The sequence below is a fragment of the Lissotriton vulgaris genome, chromosome 8, assembly GCF_964263255.1.
Source record: "Lissotriton vulgaris chromosome 8, aLisVul1.2, whole genome shotgun sequence".
Classification (NCBI taxonomy): domain Eukaryota; kingdom Metazoa; phylum Chordata; class Amphibia; order Caudata; family Salamandridae; genus Lissotriton; species Lissotriton vulgaris.
This window is the reverse complement of record NC_141696.1, coordinates 745,363,767-745,386,268: the sequence shown is the minus strand read 5'-3', so window position 1 is coordinate 745,386,268 and position 22,502 is coordinate 745,363,767. Positions and strand designations below refer to the sequence as shown.

Here is a 22,502-nt window from a genome sequence, read left to right as displayed (position 1 = left end):
ACACTACTCCGCCCAAGCCGCTGAACTAGTGGCACTAATTGCCGCTGTAAACAACGGGGCTGGTGACCGCATCACTGTATACTCAGACTCTGCATATGTCACAACAACGACACACTCGAGCATCTTGCGCTGGAAACGGCGCAGATTCCTCAAATCAGATGGAACACCAGTATGTCACAAACAGTTGTTGGAAGAACTAATAGAAGCCCTGACACTTCCAACAGAGGTAGCCGTTGTTAAATGTGCAGCACACACGAATGGACAAGACTTTGTGTCTAGAGGCAACGCTCTGGCAGACTGGGCAGCCAAAGCTGCAGCCAGACCCCCCCCCTACCTTTCACTAAGCATGACCCATACAACGCCCCAATTTTACTTGCCCAAGCTGTGGCACCAACAGAGCAGACAAAGACAAATGAAGACAGTGTACCCTTAACACCACACACAGACAACAACAACGACACAAACACCACCAAGGACACTATTGACCCAAATGCTTCCTGCCCACTCGATGACACACAACAATACGATTTCATTGCCCAATTGCATCTCAGAGAGATACAAGAAAGTGCACCACCACAAGAGAAAGAGTTATGGAAAAAGAGGGGAGTACAGCAGGACCCTGCTGATTTTATTAACAGGCAGACCATGTCCGGAAAACCTGTCATGCCACAAGCCTTACTGCAGGTGGTGCTAGATCAACTTCACCTTCCCGCACATGTTTCCCGAGATAACATATCCACCACATTACAAGCAGACTGGTTCATTCCCAATGCTTATGAACTGATACAGCTTTTTGTTAATAAATGCATCATTTGCCAACAGTATTCCCCAAACCCAACTCTCAAAACGGTTGCCTCCACTATTCCTAAACCTTCTGGCCCATTCAAAGAACTCCACCTCGACTATGTTGACATGATTGATCGGTGCCAAAATTACCGATATCTCATTGTGGTAGTATGCCCCTTCTCACGGTGGATCGAAGCTGGACCATGCGTCCACTGCGATGCCAAAGCAGCAGCCACATTCCTGCTCCGTGACGTCATCTCCCGCTTTAGAATTCCTTCCGCCATCAGGACTGACAACGGAAGCCATTTTTCAAACGCCATCTTCTCCTCTCTCACCACAATGCTAGGCATCAGACACAAGCTGACATCCGCTTACCACCCCCAAAGCAATGGCATTTGTGAGCGCCTCAACGGCCTGCTCAAAACCAAAATAAGCAAAATTAGCGCCACCATTGGCAAAAAGTGGCTCTACTGTCTCCCACTGGCCCTCTTCTCATTAAGAAATTCCCCGAGTTCGGATCACCACCAACTTGTCACCGGACGATCCATAAATGTAGCAGTCCCTCCCAGCAGGCCCAAAACTGATAGCGAGTCATCCTCTGAGATTGTTAAGGCTGAGCTTTATGACTTCCTGTGCACACTAACCCGCACTGCGCAGTTCCTCTCTGTCCAGGTATCCAAAAGGAAGGAGAAGGGCCCCATCGATCCTGAGCTCCCACCTATCCGTCCCGGAACTCTGGTCTTCATCCGGAGGCACGTCAGGCGTTGGAAAGATCCTAAGTTCGACGGACCCTTTGAGGTGATTGACTCTTCTCCAACTGCCATCCGGATAGCCGAAAGGAAAGCATGGATCCACAGGAGAGACGTCCGCTTCGATCCTGCACCTGCGCAGCAACAGCCAATGGACTAAAAGAGGGAAGCGATATGCCCATGGTCCCCCGAAATGAGGACGACGACTTCCCATCCACCGTTCCATCCATCATTGAAGAAGAAGAAGAAGACGTCCACGGGTCGCTCCACGAATATAGCGTCCGTGAAGCAAAGTTATGTATACTCACTGTTCTTATGTTTTGTATTATTGTTGGAGTGGCACTAGCAACATTTAACTGGTATATCTTTTTTCTTGCTGTAAAAAGTTATAGCGATAGAAGCAGCCAAGATGCCTCGCTGTCCACTGTTCCATCCACTGTACCAGCGGTCACACTCAAACAGCAGAAAGCACCACACAGCACACTAGGTCCTGAACTCCCAGAAAATAGCACTGCTAGCAACACGTCCGTTAGTGTGCACCTTGAACTCTCACCCAGTACCCCAGAGGAAAGGACTAGTCCCTGGAAGATAGCTACCAACGCCACAGAACTAGCGTCCTACCGACACCCTTCCCGCCACCATAGAAAGCGCAGATTTGCTATTGCCCCGTACAGAACAAAACCTCTTGTCCCCCGCAAGCATCAGAAGGCAGGGCATAAAACATTCCAACATCTCGTGCAAATACAGGAAGGCCTAGGGCCCATGCTCAGCCTACCCCAAGTAGTAAGGGACCATTCAGTCCACTCCTCTCTAGTAGACAACTCCTGGTACAGAGACATGACAGCAGTAGGGAAAACAGTAACAAATGAGTCCTGCTACGTATGTTCCTACATTCCCCATGCAGTAGGTGCCGACAGACTGATTTTTCCCAAGGAAGTCCCACCTCACATAGCTATGTGCCTACTGCACTTGTACCTCTGCCGGATAATAGGGCAGATTCGGGTCCTTTCAACCCAGATGGTATTAGACCTTGTAAACATCACTACATGGGATTACACTTACACTGTGCACAAGGTTGTCTCCGACCCAGCTGAACTCCGGGAGGAATTCAAGGAAATGCGAAGGATAGGGATACAGGACATGGACTGGCAGGAACAGGGCATTAGGAAGCGTGGGTATATAACAAACAACATACCCTGGGCAGGATGTGATTTATCATATAAACACCCCCCAGGCCCCTGTCCATGTAAGAATAGAACAATGCTACGCCTCTGGGCACAGGTCTACCTTAACAACAAATGGCAGAACCCCGGAGGGTTTTGGTGTAAGGCGGCAGCCTTGGGACCCCCTTGGGCTGGAGAGACAGAATATGAAGAAGATATTGACTGGGATGTTGAGGATAAGTGTGATCAAATATGGGCTCAAGAGAGCGGGAGGTACACCTGGGGTGGGGAAGGAATGCCAGACCATAAAAAAGGATTCAAACTAAAAAACCCTTCTCTTTGTTTCATAGGTAATGGCTCTGTCGCTGTTGGGCGTAACACAGACTGTAATTCCACGATTTTCAACTTCGATATGCAGTTCGGCACCACTACTCTAATGGATTATTACTGGGCTTGCGGAGAGCACCTCTATCCCCAACTACCTCCTCAGTGGCTCGGACTGTGTACCTTGGTAACTTTGCATGAAATTCATCTGGTCGTACCAGCATCAAATGCTTCCCACATCCTGTCACATCCAAGGACAGGTGACCTGACATTCCTCCATCGACACCGGCGAGCAGCAGAGTACTTTGCAGGAGAAGCCCGTGGTAAGGTCCCAGAAGAATTCCGCCTCTTCAGCGAGGCCCAGCTTTTCTTCGGAGGGGCATTCCCAATGTTTCAAACTCAGGCTACTGCCCGCTGGCTGGAAGTAACTCGCTATGAAGTCATGAAAGCAATCAACAGCACCAGGGATGGCCTAAATGCAATTCGGGAAGAACTGCGCCCACTACGACTAATGGTTCTGGAACATCGCTACTTCCTCGACATGCTAACGGCCAAAGACGGTGGTCTGTGTCATCAAATAGGAAAATCCTGCTGCACTTTCATACCTGGAAACGACGAGGACAACGGATCCATATCAAGGGCCATTGAGGAGTTGACTAACTTGGGAAAAGAAATGACTGAGGAAGGAGGTGCCCCTGCAGACATTATCCCAACGAACTGGTTCGACTTTGACTGGATGCCCTCCTGGCTAACTGCTATTCTAAAGCTGATGATACCTATAGTCGGGATTATGGTCTTTCTGTGTTGCGCCTTTCAGCTGGGGAGTCACTGTATCAAGAGATTAAGCACAAAAGCTGTAGGGATGAATTATGCTAGGACAGGGATTTACCAGATACCAAAATATGAAGACATCGATCAGGCTCCTGGGGATGGGAATGGAGAACAGGTACAAATGATCGAGCTAGTACAATGTAGCACACATCCAGCACCACCTGCCACACACTCTGGGGTACCATCCGCCCCACCTCTCCCTCCAGGTAGAGACACACTAAACAACAACACTGCAGCTACTCAGTATGAGTGCCTGCTCAACAAATCAGGTCTACAGTATATCCAACTACTAAGGTCAGACGAAAATGTTGCACGTCCAACTAGTTTTAAGTGCTATGTCAATGACATGCCATGGATTCCACCATTGGCAGAAAAATCAACAAAATATTCACTTAATGAACAAGAGGGGGTAGATGATGGAGGGTCCCGTTCTACCATCTAACATCACCAGAAAGGAGAGTTCTAACAGCCTTGGTAACATGAAGGTCTGATGTAGGCCCTGCGTGATAGAAATCTGAAAACATGCTAAAATAACTAGCTTTCTCCATTAGTAAATAAAGGCCCCAGGGCCCACTATGCATAGGCTTACATGCACGCGTTTCTGTGCATTGAAATGAACAGGGTAAAATTAAGCCTTCAAAGATTAGTTAGTTTCACGGCCTACTTCAACACACACACACACACAGATGGGTGTCCGTGGTACAGCTTCCTGAAACCCTTGCTAACGTTATATTTTGAAACATAGCATGCACAAGTATAAGCAGCAATTTCTAGCAATAAACAGCATCTATCATGGGAGTTCACACTTTCAGATATGTAGAAATGTACGTGACAGAAAAATGTCCTTTTTTAGTAATGTAGAACATGTAACCATTGTGTTTAGAAATAAGTGATGAAAATGTTCTCTTCCTAAGGTACAAGATGTTCCGGAAATGTTCTCTTTCAAAGGTAAAAGATGTTCTGTTCTAAAAATATACGGAACATAATGTACTGAAAACATTTCCTTCCGGTGTCCAAAACACTTGTGGTTAAACCACCTGCACCGAAAGGCCAGAGGCCAGCGTCATCATAGAACCCTAGTTCCTCAATTTTGGGTATATCAGGCCCAACCGTCAAATCTGAAATCAGAACTTTCCTGCGGATGCTTGGCATGAGCGTGGTCTGTTCTCTCGGCTAGCCGAAGACTATCTGACTTGGGACGCCGACGCCTCACTCAGGTTGTGGATCTCCCAGGACAGATAGCCCATCTCTCTCTCTCTCTAGACCCCTGACCCCTATCCCTCTCATAAGGTAGATTCTTGTAACTATCCCTCTTTTAAGGTAGATTCCTGTATGTCAGGCTTTTCAGTCATTAAGCGATCGGTCTCACTCTTAGATACTACCATACACGGAATTTAATAGCAAAATGTTCTATTTTAGCTAAATTATACTTGCGCCTTCTTTGCCTTGGCCTCATGTCTCTAAGGCCCTGATAAAAATGTACAACCTGTGAGAATAGATCTGCTCTAGGCAGGTGACCCTAGGGCACCTGGGTTTTATATCCTTGTATTCAGTAGTGTAGGATCTCTAATCATCTGTGTTAGCGTTCTTGTAGTACATTTCATTCCAGTATTGCTTTGAAATATTTTGAGCATTTGTCATCCATCATCTAAACCAGACAGAGCGAAGTCTGGGTCATATCTAGGAAATTACATTATTGCTTGAATTGATATGCATTTAATTCTCTGCTTGTTAATTGAAAATAAAGTGCCACTCCAATTTGAACGTCTGGTATCTTACATTTGTATTCCTTCTCTCACTCAGTGAAGTGCTGTGTTGGTGATGTGTGATTTGTGACAACACCCAAGGTGGTGACCACTGACCGAAAGGGTCAAGACCTACCCTTTCACAAACTGTAGTTTCGCAGGTGACACTTTATGTCCCTCATCTGCTATTCGATTCAGAAGTGTAATGGTGTCTGTTACACAATTTTCTCTTGTTTTTCCTGCAACAAGGAGGTCATCTATGTACTGAACCAACGTTGACTCTCCAGGCAATTTTAAATCTTCCAGGGATTTCATTAACAACTGATTAAAGGTAGATGGACTCTCAGTATACCCTTGAGGAATACGACACCATGCTAATATGCGATCCTGGAATCTGAACGCAAAAATTTGTTGGCTATCTGGATGCAGTAGAACTGTTAAGAAAGCATTACATAGGCCAATGACCGAATACCATTCTGCATCATGCGGAATCTGATATAGAATTACCACTGGATTTGGTACAACTGAACAGCAAGGAACAACTATTTTATTAACCTTTCTCAGGTCCTGAACTATCCTGTAAGTTCCATTTGGCTTTTTGATTCCCATAATCGGTGAATTACATGGGCTGCTTTCAATCTCTCTCAAAACACCTTGCTTAATGAATTTTTCAATCACAGGAATTACACCCTCAATAGTTTCAGGTTTCATTTTGTACTGGGGAATGTTTGGTAAATCTATTCCTTGCCTCACAGTACTGGGTCCACATGTTTCATTAAACCCATTTCATCGCCAGTTAAACACAAATTTTCGGATTAACTGCCTCTTTCAATTCTTCAGGTAAATTGTTTTTAGCAAAAGCAGGGAACATTTTATTTTCTTCGTCAACCATTAGCATTGTCAATTTATACAGACCATCTTCTTCTAAAGTCTGAAGCTCAATACCATCCGGTGAGCAGTATATTTTGCAGTTCATCTTGCACAACAAATCGCGACCTAATAGGTTAACAGGACTGCTGTTACAGACAACAAATCTGTGTTTGTCTTTGTAATTTCCAATTTCTACATCAACTGGTTTTGTTAAATCTGTTTTTATTTGTTGATTAGCTACGCCAACCACCTAGATGGTCTCACCCGAGAGAGGAAGATTTTTAATTTCCACTGATCTAACAGTAGAACGGGTAGCACCAGTGTCCACAAGAAAAGTGATATCTTTGTGTAGGAGAGTAGGGTCTGCTATCCTATGGTCACCCCAAATTTTTGCTTTTTGCTTCACTGGTTTCTGACTTAATGTGGCTGTGGGCCTGCTAATCAGACCCACAGCCTGCTGTTCTCTCTCTAAATTGATGCCCATGCACTCTAGGTGCATTACGAATTGGAACTGGTTCACCTTATGAGCCCCTGTAATAGTGCACCCTAGGTGCCCAGGGCATAGGTGTATCCAAGGCCTACCAGGGGCTGCAGCACGTATTGTGCCACCCCTGGCCTGGCCTCCATCTGTGACACAACTGGCTGATCACTCAGCTGGGGTAAGTCGGTGTAACCACCTCTTACTTAGGTACAGTATGCCTGTGCCTAACCCTAAACTGGACACATATGTTCCTATCAGCCACTCCTATGGAAGGCCTCATCAATCCTGGAGGCAGAGTGCTTGGAAATATGTGAGGTGGTGCTCTGGCATGAGCTGAGCCTGTCTGCAGCTGTCGGGAACAACTCCCTAAGCCGTTCCGGGATATTGCCATACCATATACTCTTAAGTGCATTATAATCCTCGCGGTTAAATGCTAACTTTGGTTTGGCTTTATCAAAACATGTCGAGTAAGGTGTCATACGAATTGGAATACTATCCCCTCGCCAATTCTGGCGACGGGGATAGCATTCCACCCTTCTAGAGGGACACGACATGTGCGTAGCCTTAACCCCGGTTAAAGTTAAACAGAGCCTCAGCTTCACAAAATGGACGCTGCCACCACAGACACAAGTCTGGCCTCCTGCTGCTGACCGAAACTCGGCAGATGGTGGCCTGGACAAAGGGTTTCCTGCCTTGGGAGGTGCGAGCACCACCCCAGACAGGATTTTGTGTATTAGGTAGGACAGGGCTGAAAAGAATCAGACATGCCCGGGGCACACAAGGTGTCCCCGTGCATAGGCCAGCCCAAACCGGTTCTGGGGCCTTCCAGCCCCAGTCCTGGCGCGGAGCTGGACAAAGGAAAGGGGGTGTAACCGCCCCCCTTCCTGGTTCCTCCCAGAGGAGGGACCTAGTAGGTGATCCACCCCCTAGATTGGAATAAGAGGGGGAGCAGTGCCATTGCACAGCAGATCATCCCGAAATCAACTTAAACTAAGAAGAAGACTGGACTTCGACATTCTGCTGCACAGAAGACTGAAGAAGAATCTCCCTTGTGGCCAAGGAGTGACCACCCTGTGAACACAGGTACCAACCAGCAACTCGACGTCTGCTTTGCCGCCGCCTCCCGCCGGAGCCCGAGCCCAGAGCCCGACAAGAACCAGATTCCCAGACCTCTCAGAGCCCGATCCACAGTCCCTGCAAAGAAGGGACCCGTGGAGGCACAGAGTGACGTGGGACCGGACCTCTTGAAAGACATCCGAAAAGCTGACTGCGCAGCTTCTGAGGCATCCTCGACGTTGTGCTTTGGGGATTGAGAACCCCCACCACCGAGCAGCCCTTGCACCGAAGATCAGCCCTCCAGCATCTCCACGATCTGCGTGGGGCCCTTTTGCATTGTGCCACTCGACGCGCCATCCCGGCCACTAGCCACGCGGCCAGCGGCCATCTTGGCGACGAACCCGAAGATTTAAACAGCAGGTCTGGTTGCTCCAGACCTACCCAAGCTCCTGTGAAAAGGAGCACCCGCTCTGACCTTGCTGGTCCGAGTGAACAGCATCTTTCGACTTCTGCGTGGCTTGCATTTGCCAAGGCCTGTTTGCTCCGATCAGGTCGCCGACACCGCCAACAGCGAGAAGCCTACGTGGGACAGCTCGTGACCGACTCCTGGACGTCCTCGACCCCGGGTATCCACGTGGCTGCAGAAAGAAGCTACCCGACAACGCCTGTTTGCACCCGACATCACCTGGTTCCACGGCAGTCACTGGCTAGTGACTTTGAACACTGTCCCCTCTGCTTTCAGGTCTTCACATCTACAGATCCACCCTTGGATCCACCGGAACTCTTCTCATCGAGCCGCCTGCAGCATCTCCTGCTCCAAGCACCATCGACCAGCGTGACGAAACCCGACACATCTTCGACCCTGTGCACCCGCTTCCTGTGGGTGAGGTAACTCAGCTCCGCCGGTGCTCCTGCACTGGTACACATCCCAAGGGCCTGTGTTTTAAGTTTCAGCTCCGTAGGTCACTCGGAAGGTTCCTAACTTTCTAACTTTGTGCTTTTTACGCACCATAGACTTTGTATTGAGAAGTGCGTGCACTTTGAACACTGCACCCGAGTCCCGTGGGCCTTTCCCGACTTAGTTAACTCCAGTCTCGAATAGCTCCAGCGATTCCCAAGGCCCTAGGCCTCTTCACTTTCCTCCTGGTATCCCTTATACCACTTATTTAGTATATGGTTTAGGTGGCCCCTAGGGCTCATCCATATTGTGCAACTTTTGTGTATTTTAAACTGCCTTGTGATTTTACGCTTGTGCTTCTGTGCTCATAAAGAGTCCAGGGGATTTTAATAGTTAATAAATCAATATATATTTTCAATATATATCTGTGTGGTGTCCCTTTCATTTGGTATTCAAGGGGGTTGTGTATGGTATAACAGCTGGCTTCACATGCCTTTCAGAGTTTAGCCTAAGACTGCTTTGTCCACGTTACCACTAGGATAACTGGTCTACAAGGTTGAATTACAACCATCATCATAAGGGTTGCTTGGCATGGTACAAAGTGATCACTAGAACTAGTGAGCATTATATACCAGGCCAACTTCTCACATTGGTGGCAGCGGTGGGATCTGAGCTTGCTGTTGTTTTACCATTACAATCTTTGAGATTATCATTTGAAAGATCATACAGGTACCTGCTAGGTACATATAAAACAAGACTAGTATACTTAAGTTCTACTGAACTTAGTTGTTGTAGAGCAAAGGGAGTAGCACACCCTAGCTACAACTACTAGATAGGTTTAGTAGGTAAACACCAGTGTAGGTAGATTGCAACACATCCACCCACACTAGAGCAATGTCTGGAACAGAGGGGTCCAGTGGACTTACTCCTGTTGAGAGTGACCCTCCAAGGGCACCATCCCAGTTTGCTATTTTTCCCTTTAAGGAATTAAGACAGCTTTGTGTCTTAAGGGGTCTGAAGACAGGGCCTACCCCTACTACAGACCACCTAAGAGAGCTCTTGGATCAGTCTGAAGCTCTAAAGACCTCTAAAGCAAACCCCACAGGGAATGCTGAAGGAGGCCATCCTTCAGAGGATGACACTGTAGACACCCCTACCCCTATCATCCTAGTAGATGAGGAAGCCTCCACCACTGGAGCTCCTCAGGTAGATGAAGAGGAAGAAGAAGAAGAGGAGGAGGAGGTGGAAAGCAGTGAGTCAGATGATGACAGAGATAGTCAGGTGCTGGTCAGTAGACTGAACCAGGCTAACTTAAGTCAACTTGGGAATGAATCAGGTAACAACCCATTCAGACCCCCAGGTGGACTTAACCAGGGCCATAGGAGGAGAAGGCATCACTCAGGTGAATCCAACACCTCCCATGTCTCTAGAGGCTCTCATGGTCACTCCAGAAAGGAGATGACTAGCCCTCAGAGAAGGGAACATGAGGCCAAGATGAGAGAGGCTGAGCTTAGGATCCAGAGGCAAGAGTTAGAGGTTGCCCTGGCTAAGGAGAAACTTGCTAGAGCAAGACAGCCTAGAGAGAGTGGGGTAATAGAACCCACTGGTGGCAGCAATATCCACAAGGATAAAGACAGGTCTTTTGATAATAGAAACCTGAGTAAGATTGTGCCCCCCTACAAAGCTGGGGATGACATCCATAAATGGATTACTGCAATGGAGAGAGCCTGCAGAGTACAGCAGATCCCTCAGGAGCAGTGGGCAGCAATCTTGTGGCTCTCCTTTGAAGGTAGAGGCCGAGACAGACTCCTCACAGTTAGTGATGGGGATTCTAGAAACTACCTGGTCCTGAAGAGTGCTCTGATTGATGGGTTAGGCTTAACCACTGAACAGTACAGGTTAATGTTCAGAGATACCCAGAAGACACAGACTCAGGACTGGTCTGAATTTGTTGAGTGTGCCACTAAGGCTCTGGAGGGATGGTTGCTGGGAAGCAAGGTTACAGACTATGAAGGATTGTATAATTTGCTGATGAGAGAACAAATTTTAAATAATTGTCAGAACCAGCAGTTGCATCAACATTTGGTTGACTCAGATTTGACCTCTCCCCAAGAATTGGGAAAGAGGGCAGATAAATGGGTAAGAACCAGAGTTAAGCAAAAGAACCAGAACCAGAACCAGGGTGGTGACCAGAAGAAAACAGACCAGAAGGGTGGGGAGCAGAAAGCTAAAGACCAGAAGTCTTCAACAGGGCCCCAAACTGAGACAGAGGGTGGGTCCCAAACTTCCAAGAAGAAGAAGAAAGAAGGTCAGAAGAAACCCTGGTGTAAAACTTGTAAGAACACCTCTCACTGGACAAGTGAGTGTAAAAAGGGTGGAGCCCCCAACACTGCAGCCCCTAAGGCACCTGCACCCACTAGTACAGTTAGCAGTGTTGGTCCTCAAGCCAAGGGTTTAGTGGGAATCACTTTGGGAACTGAAGGAGATTCTGACCTAGTCAGAACCCTTACACAGGCTGTTCTGGTTTGTGAAGGGGACATAGATTTGACCCCTGACATAAGTCCCAGTAACCTGGGCAAATACAGACAGACACCTTTGATTAACAACAAAGTGGCTCAAGCTTACAGGGACACATGTGCCAGTGTCACTATGGTGACACCTAACTTTGTGGACCCTGGACAATACATGCCAGGCGATGATTACCTGGTGACCAATGCCAGCAATGTCACTACTACACATAGTGTGGCACTTGTTAACTTTTCCTGGGGAGGGGTAACTGGCCTAAAGAAAGTTGTGGTTAGTGCTGATCTCCCAGTAGAATGTTTGTTGGGCAATGACCTGGAGAACTCTCTATGGTCAGAAGTTGAGTACAGGACTCATGCAGAGATGTTAGGGATATCATCACATGTCCTTGCTGTGACCAGGTCACAGGCCAAAAAGTGCCTCTCTGAACCTCAGGTCTTGGATCCTGGAACAATGGACCAAGTACCTCCCAAGAAGAAGAACAGGAGGGTTAAGGCTGTGCCTTCCCAACTGCCTACAAGTGAGGATCAGGCTTCACAGGAAACTGATCTAGAGACCCCTGAAGGAACTGTCCCTGAAGAACTTGAACCTGATCAGGTTGAGTTTCTGGGGACAGGGGGACCTTCTAGGGCAGACTTGGGGCAGGCTCAGTTAACCTGTCCTTCTCTTGAACCCCTCAGACAGCAGGCTGCTGCTGAGGCTGCTGGGAATGCTCAAGGTGCCCATAAAGTATATTGGGACGATGGACTCCTTTATTCAGAGGCTAGAGACCCCAAGCCTGGTGCTACCAGGAGGTTGGTTATACCTCTGCAATTTAGGGGCTTCCTACTCACCTTGGCCCATGATATTCCTTTAGCAGGACACCTAGGCCAGAACAAGACTTGGGACAGGCTTGTCCCTCACTTTCACTGGCCTCACATGTCTGAAGACACCAAGGAGTTTTGTCGCTCCTGTGAAACCTGCCAAGCCAGTGGTAAAACAGGTGGAACAACAAAGGCCCCCCTGATACCACTACCTGTGGTGGGGGTTCCCTTTGAGAGAGTGGGGATTGATATTGTTGGTCCAATGGATCCCCCTACAGCATCTGGGCACAGATTCATACTGGTGGTAGTGGATCATGCCACCAGGTACCCAGAGGCAATTCCCCTTAGGACCACAACAGCTCCTGTTGTGGCCAGGGCCTTACTTGGAGTTTTCTCCAGAGTGGGGTTTCCTAAGGAGGTAATATCCGATAGAGGTACTAACTTCATGTCTGGATATTTGACAGCTATGTGGAAGGAATGTGGTGTAAACTACAAGTTCACCACTCCTTATCACCCACAATGCAATGGGCTTGTTGAGAGATTTAACAAGACCCTAAAGGGCATGATTAAAGGATTACCTGAAAAGCTCAGGCGAAGATGGGACATCCTTCTGCCCTGCCTTTTGTTCGCTTACAGAGAGGTCCCTCAAAAGGGGGTTGGCTTCAGCCCCTTTGAATTGTTGTTTGGGCACCCTGTAAGAGGACCCCTGTGTCTTGTGAAGGAAGGATGGGAGTTACCTCTCAAAAAGCCTAAACAGGACATAGTGGACTATGTACTTGGTCTCCGCTCCAGGATGGCAGAGTACATGGAAAAGGCATCCAAAAACCTTGAGGCTAGCCAAGAATTACAAAAAGCTTGGCATGACCAAAAGGCTGTCCTTGTTGAGTTTCAGCCTGGACAGAAGGTATGGGTGTTGGAGCCAGTGGCCCCAGCAGCACTCCAAGACAAATGGTCTGGACCCCATACAATTCTGGAAAAGAAGGGAGAGGTTACCTACTTGGTGGACCTAGGAACTCCCAGGAGCCCCCACAGGGTGCTCCATGTGAACAGATTGAAGGCATATGTCAGCAGGGCAGACATGGGCTTGCTCATGGCTACAGATGAGGGACAGGAGGAAGAGAGTGACCCTCTCCCAGACCTGCTCACTCAGAACCCTGAGGATGGCTCAGTTGATGGTGTGGCCTTAGGTGGCAGCCTCACTGAACATCAGCAACATGACTGCAGACAAGTTCTACAGGCATACAGGCATATGTTCTCATTGACACCCAGTCAGACTAACTGGTGTACACATGTGGTGGACACTGGTGACAGTCTTCCTGTAAAAAGCAAAATTTACAGGCAACCTGACCACGTCAGGGACTGTATAAAGACTGAGGTGCAAAAGATGCTGGAATTAGGTGTCATTGAGCCTTCAGAGAGCCCCTGGGCTAGCCCAGTGGTTCTGGTCCCCAAACCTCACACCAAAGATGGCAAGAGAGAGATGAGGTTCTGTGTGGATTACAGAGGACTCAATGCTGTCACCAGGACAGATGCACACCCTATTCCAAGGGCAGATGAGCTCATTGACAAGTTGGCTTCTGCCAAATATTTGAGCACATTTGACTTAACAGCTGGCTACTGGCAAATCAGGTTAGCTGAGGAGTCTAAAGCCAAGACAGCATTTTCTACCCCTAGTGGGCATTATCAGTTTGTGGTGATGCCCTTTGGTTTGAAAAATGCACCTGCCACCTTCCAAAGGTTGGTGAACCAAGTCCTCACTGGGTTGGATGACTTTTGTGCAGCTTATCTGGACGATATTGCTGTCTTTAGCTCCACCTGGGAGGATCACCTGATCCACCTGAAGGAAGTGCTTGAGGCTCTGCAGAAGGCAGGCCTCACTATCAAGGCAACAAAGTGCCAGATAGGGCAGAGCAAGGTTGTATACCTGGGCCACCTTGTAGGTGGAGGCCAAGTTCAACCACTGGAGAGTAAGATCCAGACCATCAAGGACTGGTCCCCTCCAACTACCCAGACTCAGGTCAGAGCTTTCTTGGGCCTGACTGGGTACTACAGGAAGTTTGTTAAGAACTATGGGTCCATTGTGACTCCTCTTAATGATCTGACATCCAAGAAGATGCCCAAAAAGGTTCAGTGGACAGAAATCTGTCAAAAGGCATTTGATGACCTGAAGAAGGCCATGTGCTCTGCACCTATCCTGAAGAGTCCTGACTACTCAAGAGAGTTCATTGTCCAAACAGATGCTTCTGAGTTGGGAGTGGGAGCAGTGCTTTCACAGCTTAATGTAGATGGCCAGGACCAGCCCATTGCTTTCATTAGCAGAAGGCTGACCCCCAGAGAGAAACGTTGGTCAGCTATAGAGAGGGAGGCCTTTGCTGTGGTGTGGGCCCTGAAGAAGTTGAGACCATACTTATTTGGCACTCACTTCAAGATTCAGACCGACCATAAGCCCCTCCTATGGCGTAATCAGATGAAGGGTGAAAACCCCAAACTACTCAGGTGGTCCATTTCCCTACAGGGGATGGACTTTACAGTGGAGCACCGCCCAGGGACTGACCATGGCAACGCAGATGGTCTCTCCAGGTACTTCCACTTAGAACATGAAGACACAACTGGTCAAGGTTAGTCTAATGTCCCTGCGTTTGGGGGGGGGTTATGTAGGAGAGTAGGGTCTGCTATCCTATGGTCACCCCAAATTTTTGCTTTTTGCTTCACTGGTTTCTGACTTAATGTGGCTGTGGGCCTGCTAATCAGACCCACAGCCTGCTGTTCTCTCTCTAAATTGATGCCCATGCACTCTAGGTGCATTACGAATTGGAACTGGTTCACCTTATGAGCCCCTGTAATAGTGCACCCTAGGTGCCCAGGGCATAGGTGTATCCAAGGCCTACCAGGGGCTGCAGCACGTATTGTGCCACCCCTGGCCTGGCCTCCATCTGTGACACAACTGGCTGATCACTCAGCTGGGGTAAGTCGGTGTAACCACCTCTTACTTAGGTACAGTATGCCTGTGCCTAACCCTAAACTGGACACATATGTTCCTATCAGCCACTCCTATGGAAGGCCTCATCAATCCTGGAGGCAGAGTGCTTGGAAATATGTGAGATGGTGCTCTGGCATGAGCTGAGCCTGTCTGCAGCTGTCGGGAACAACTCCCTAAGCCGTTCCGGGATATTGCCATACCATATACTCTTAAGTGCATTATAATCCTCGCGGTTAAATGCTAACTTTGGTTTGGCTTTATCAAAACATGTCGAGTAAGGTGTCATACGAATTGGAATACTATCCCCTCGCCAATTCTGGCGACGGGGATAGCATTCCACCCTTCTAGAGGGACACGACATGTGCGTAGCCTTAACCCCGGTTAAAGTTAAACAGAGCCTCAGCTTCACAAAATGGACGCTGCCACCACAGACACAAGTCTGGCCTCCTGCTGCTGACCGAAACTCGGCAGATGGTGGCCTGGACAAAGGGTTTCCTGCCTTGGGAGGTGCGAGCACCACCCCAGACAGGATTTTGTGTATTAGGTAGGACAGGGCTGAAAAGAATCAGACATGCCCGGGGCACACAAGGTGTCCCCGTGCATAGGCCAGCCCAAACCGGTTCTGGGGCCTTCCAGCCCCAGTCCTGGCGCGGAGCTGGACAAAGGAAAGGGGGTGTAACCGCCCCCCTTCCTGGTTCCTCCCAGAGGAGGGACCTAGTAGGTGATCCACCCCCTAGATTGGAATAAGAGGGGGAGCAGTGCCATTGCACAGCAGATCATCCCGAAATCAACTTAAACTAAGAAGAAGACTGGACTTCGACATTCTGCTGCACAGAAGACTGAAGAAGAATCTCCCTTGTGGCCAAGGAGTGACCACCCTGTGAACACAGGTACCAACCAGCAACTCGACGTCTGCTTTGCCGCCGCCTCCCGCCGGAGCCCGAGCCCAGAGCCCGACAAGAACCAGATTCCCAGACCTCTCAGAGCCCGATCCACAGTCCCTGCAAAGAAGGGACCCGTGGAGGCACAGAGTGACGTGGGACCGGACCTCTTGAAAGACATCCGAAAAGCTGACTGCGCAGCTTCTGAGGCATCCTCGACGTTGTGCTTTGGGGATTGAGAACCCCCACCACCGAGCAGCCCTTGCACCGAAGATCAGCCCTCCAGCATCTCCACGATCTGCGTGGGGCCCTTTTGCATTGTGCCACTCGACGCGCCATCCCGGCCACTAGCCACGCGGCCAGCGGCCATCTTGGCGACGAACCCGAAGATTTAAACAGCAGGTCTGGTTGCTCCAGACCTACCCAAGCTCCTGTGAAAAGGAGCACCCGCTCTGACCTTGCTGGTCCGAGTGAACAGCATCTTTCGACTTCTGCGTGGCTTGCATTTGCCAAGGCCTGTTTGCTCCGATCAGGTCGCCGACACCGCCAACAGCGAGAAGCCTACGTGGGACAGCTCGTGACCGACTCCTGGACGTCCTCGACCCCGGGTATCCACGTGGCTGCAGAAAGAAGCTACCCGACAACGCCTGTTTGCACCCGACATCACCTGGTTCCACGGCAGTCACTGGCTAGTGACTTTGAACACTGTCCCCTCTGCTTTCAGGTCTTCACATCTACAGATCCACCCTTGGATCCACCGGAACTCTTCTCATCGAGCCGCCTGCAGCATCTCCTGCTCCAAGCACCATCGACCAGCGTGACGAAACCCGACACATCTTCGACCCTGTGCACCCGCTTCCTGTGGGTGAGGTAACTCAGCTCCGCCGGTGCTCCTGCACTGGTACACATCCCAAGGGCCTGTGTTTTAAGTTTCAGCTCCGTAGGTCACTCGGAAGGTTCCTAACTTTCTAACTTTGTGCTTTTTACGCACCATAGACTTTGTATTGAGAAGTGCGTGCACTTTGAACACTGCACCCGAGTCCCGTGGGCCTTTCCCGACTTAGTTAACTCCAGTCTCGAATAGCTCCAGCGATTCCCAAGGCCCTAGGCCTCTTCACTTTCCTCCTGGTATCCCTTATACCACTTATTTAGTATATGGTTTAGGTGGCCCCTAGGGCTCATCCATATTGTGCAACTTTTGTGTATTTTAAACTGCCTTGTGATTTTACGCTTGTGCTTCTGTGCTCATAAAGAGTCCAGGGGATTTTAATAGTTAATAAATCAATATATATTTTCAATATATATCTGTGTGGTGTCCCTTTCATTTGGTATTCAAGGGGGTTGTGTATGGTATAACAGCTGGCTTCACATGCCTTTCAGAGTTTAGCCTAAGACTGCTTTGTCCACGTTACCACTAGGATAACTGGTCTACAAGGTTGAATTACAACCATCATCATAAGGGTTGCTTGGCATGGTACAAAGTGATCACTAGAACTAGTGAGCATTATATACCAGGCCAACTTCTCACACTTTGTCATTCACTTTACCATTTACAAATGGACCTGCCTGATCTACCTCAAGAGTGGCTCCAAGTACACACTCTTCTTCCTCTCTCAGGCACCGTCATGAGTAATCCTCCGAATCACTGCTCTCATTTTCTTTCAGCCAAAATTGTTGAGAGACATTTGACACATTTATTTTTTGTGATCTGTTTACCTGTTCAGCTCCGCAGAAACCGTCTCTGGACTGTATCTCTGTTCATTCATGCAATTAGGCAAGGGCGGCTGTGGAATTTGGCTCTGCTGATTCAATTGGCTTTGCTGATTAACTAACTGTCGCTGTAGCTGTTGCTGCTGACTTATTTCATTTAACTGTCGCTGTAGCTGTTGCTGCTGATTTATCTCACTCTGCATCTGTGGATTTAATGATGAATGTTTTTTAATTTCTGGGCGGATTTTTACACTCACGCTTCCAGTGTCCAATTTCACCGCAATTAAAACATGGTAGCTTTTGTTTTAGCTCTTCAATGTTTACATTAAATTTAGGCTTATTCACAAAGTTTCCTTTGAACTTTCCTGGATTCTGATGAAAAATGTTATTTTCTAAAGTTGCTATCTGCTGTTCAGCTACCTTCACTTGTGCCCACATTGCCTTTTCCTTGAGTTTCTTTTGTTTTGCATCTATCTCATCACTGCAGTATTTTGCCTTTCTCAGGATATCATCAACTGAAAGTGATTGCCAGCCGACAATTCCGTTTCTAATCATTTCTCCAATTTCAGGTTTCAGGCCATAAACAAATCTATAAATGAAGTGGCTCATGTCACTCTCACTTAATTTTTCATAGCCACTGTATTGTTTAAATACCAGGAGTAATCTTTCATAAAAAGAATGAACTGATTCTTTTGGTTCTTGGTTTGTCCTGTCTATTTTAACCCAATCAACTTCTTTTGCAGGAATCTTGTTTTTCAGCCAGACAATTACTTTGTTAAAGAAATCCATAACATCATCTGAAGGAGCACCTGTTATTCTGTGTCGAGGTGGTTCCTCTTTGGGCCAACCAACAGAAATTTTACATTCTGTCCAAAGATACGATGAGACAACAATGTCAAAGAAACCATCAAGATCAATCCACAAAACTTTCGAAACCTTTATAAATCTGTCAACCTGACGATACCATTCCACTGGTTTTTCTCTCAGCCGAGGAAAATCATTTGTAAAGAGCAGAATATCCTGTCTTGTTCATGGAACATGAACATAACCTCCACCAGCTATTTCCCTCATTGGAAATTCATTAAAAACTTCTCCTCTTTCTCTCTTTTCTTCTTCTCTTTTCTTTGTCCATTTAACTCTCCATTTACTTAATTCACCTAACCTCTTTAGAAACACAATTAGTTATTTTACATGGGTTATCCTGCCTGTGGTATTTAGATTCTCAATATCCTTTTCAGAAAAATCCACTCTGTCATTTTTTTGCAATTGTTTTTGACGACTCAAATCTATTTCTAATTCAGCAGCCACTTCTTAAAATTGTTCATATTTATGTTTTGTTTTCCACTGTATGCTCTTGCAAATAAATAACAGTTCATCATCCTGATATTGCTTCAAACAGTCAGTAACAATTGTGCCAATAATTAATTCTTCTAAATCTGCTTTTAATTTTGCAACGTCGAGTTGTTTAGATTCAGGAACTTGTTGAGGAATCTGTATTAAATCTGTTTTATTTGTGGTCTTTTCTAAAGATCAAGAATCAGAATCTGCAGCTGATGGTGTGACACCATTTGATAAACTTTGATTTAAAGTTAAATTTGGCATTGTTTTATCTCTGTGAATTTCTGTTAATTCAAAATAACATTTTTCAGCCACCTTTTGAATTTCTGCATTTAATGGATTCGTTAAGACTGAATGTCTGTTTTCACCTTGCTCAAAAACTGGTACAAGAGGACCAATTGTAACTGGTACTGTTACTGCTTCCATGCCTTTTGTTAATTGCTGAATTAATTCTCCTTTCGCTTTTAAATATTCTGAAATGTTTGGTATATTTTCAGGTAGCTCTGCTTTTTTGTCATTTTTCAAGAAATTATTTCTCGAATCTGAAATCTCTGGATAATTTCTGCTTTCTCTTTGAGTATTTGATTTACTTCTTGATCTTGCCCTTTCAGGTAACCTCAAAAATCTCGGTGAATTTTCATCAATCTCTCTAGGAGGTGCACTAGGAGAAAATCCTGAAAAACTTCTCGGGGGTAAACTGTGAACAGCTTGGCTGATAAGGTGGTGGATTAATAAAAATTTCTTCTAAAACTGCATCATCTAACTCTTCATCAGGATGACCTTTTTTCCGAGAATTCTTTTGACCTGAAGTTTCAACAACCATTTCTATAACCGGGTACAAACCCTCATGCATGTCCCCTTTTCTCCAGGACGCACTCTATCCTGGTGGGTTTCCCTATTTATATCTCATTTTGGACCTCTTGATGTTCCCCAATTTTCTCATTCGAGTTCCATCATTTCAATTTCCCATTCAACTAAAGCTTCAAATTGAGTGGGTCTGGGCCTTGGCGAAAGAGCCATCATTTTATCTCTCAAGTTTCTTAAAACTTTAACATTAAACGATCCATCTTCTGGCCACGCTAAAACACCATCATCTTTGGTATATTGCATCCAATTTTCAAACCAGAGAACCGTATGATAACCATATTCTCCGTCCATATATGCTGCAGCTGTTTTGTATTTATGAAGTAATTTTCCACCACACGCTTCAATTTTCTTGTCAGGATTGAATAAATTTTTAATTTTCTGAAACCATGAAGGCTTCTTTTCTTCTTTATACCAATAACTCATGTTTTAAAACTATCCTGTTTGATTTAGAAAAGATCGTAAATGTTTCCTTGTTGTTCCGCTACTCTAGCCAATCCATGCGCGAAACTCACCAATCAGGTTAAGCCATGTCACTACCTTGCTCAACCAATGAGAATCCTGTTTTCAGAAAGGACCAATCAGCTAACAGCTTGTTTCGGTCACGTGAACCAATCAGTGCACTTGCTGTGACGTATGTTAACCAATCACAGCGCGAACCCTGTGACGTATACTGCCGCTGCAGTGAAGCTGCGCGTGTCAGTGTCACTCCGTAAACTCACCCCTCCTTTACAAAATATTTTCACAGCGCCATTTTAAACAATCCTTCTCAATGGATTTCAGTTAATAACTACAGAAAAACAAACCATTTGTCCGTTTCACTAAACAAAGTGATAGTTTTACCAGACATTCAAGATTTCACTCTCGTGAAATAGACGACGCTATTTTCACAAAACAGTTTTACGCATTCATACGGGAAAACCTATTCATGTATACATGAAATCTTTGGCAGGACTCTAACCAACCAATAGAAATCCACAAACGCCAGTAAGAATAGACGACGCTACCTTACCCTTCACACAAGCTCGGAAAAATCTACTACTCTTTTCACAACGAGTTTTAAAACAGGCTCTTAGTCCCTATACTCAGAGCTACAATTTCATAGGCAAACCTCACTATACATACAACCAGTCGTACCTAAAAATCCCTAAACTTGTGTTGTACGACCACTAACTTGAAAACAGAACAAATGAACTGTGTAACTTCACCTGTCACACTACTCTGCCGGCACATAGGATTTTTCTCACTGCTGGAAAAACCTTTCGACAACATATAACAACTAGACAAACTTAACATGTGTTAAACATGTATCCTATGTAATTACCATGTAACATGTCAGTTACCATAGTAACCGAACTCTGCTACCAGAGATTTGATCCAGCGGGCCAAAGGAAATTCAGTCTCATATGTACAACTCTACATCACAATGCTCACCATTATTCATAAATTTATCACTAGGCCCATAGATGACTGAGACGTGAATTGACCAACTGAATCATATGACCTAATTAATCAAACACTTTCATAAACATTTAATTAAGTCAAAATCATAGGCAATGGATTAACTATTGGTAACTCAAATGAAACAAACAAGACCAGTTTGTCATTACAAATCTATTTTATTAACTTTATTTATCGAGCAAAGAGCATTTAAAATGTAACTCTCTATTAGCATTTTATTAAGCAGCATTATTTTATTAGAAAGGCACATTAGACCGACAGCCTAAATCAAATCAGCATGAGAAATGCTTTAACATTTAAGAACTCAATCCCTAAACCCCTATTTCCCTAACTTGTCTAAAGAAACCTAAGGGAAAAACATAAGTTCGAAAAGATCTTACATGAGTCAAAAATCCGACAGCATCTCTGGAGCACAGGAACGAGCCAACAGAGCTCTTCCCAAAGGGCCAATTTTTATACTTTTTCTCTATCTAATTTGAATTTGAATTTGAAGGGATTTGTATAGCGCTCATACACCTGGCGGTTTCTTGGCGCTACCTAGCAACTGCTACTCGGTGGGTCGGAAAAGAGGGAAAATAAACATTCAGGATGGGAAAGCTTGGGTGAAAAGGAAAGTCTTAAGGTCTCTGCGGAAGAGGGGGTACTGAGTGCAGGTTCTGAGGGGCAAAGGGAGAGAGTTCCAAAAAACTGGACCCGCAGTTGCAAACTTGGAACCACCCCACTTCTTCCGTTTGAAGATTAACTAAAAGAATACAAAAAGGTGACCAACTCGGAACGTGATTGGTCGAGAAATGTCAGTCCATGAAGTCATTCGCCTTTCACATTGCAAAAACCATATTCCTTAAGAGCGGCATTGTCTTTTGACTACGTGTGTCACAAGTTCTTCCGAGCTTGCAACATTTAAGAAACAGTTCGTTGCTTCCTCTGCTCAAGCTTTTCCGCCACTATGTCCTGTCCTTGGCAAGTTATACAATGATTATCTCAAACACTCAGCACAGCTCAGCTTCCGCAAGTTTATTTTTCAATGAACTATGAAGAA

At 46.4% G+C, this 22,502-nt stretch overlaps 2 protein-coding genes across 9 annotated transcripts in view; both read left to right on the top strand.

Moving 5' to 3' along the window:
* Window positions 1-22,502, top strand: part of LOC147697946 (betaine-homocysteine S-methyltransferase-like) — a 381,692-nt gene that overhangs the window by 140,795 nt on the left and 218,395 nt on the right. The gene's annotated exons all lie outside the window — the stretch shown is intronic.
* LOC147697947 (uncharacterized) lies at window positions 1,632-5,608 on the top strand. Its single transcript, XM_086933591.1, has one exon. The coding sequence runs from the start codon at window positions 1,632-1,634 to the stop codon at window positions 4,293-4,295; it is 2,664 nt and encodes an 887-aa protein (XP_086789717.1). The 3' UTR covers window positions 4,296-5,608.

What these genes read in the sequence shown, in the direction of transcription:
- LOC147697947 (XM_086933591.1), top strand. Translation starts at nt 1,632, where the DNA reads ATGGATCCACAGGAGAGACGTCCGCTTCGATCCTGCACCTGCGCAGCA.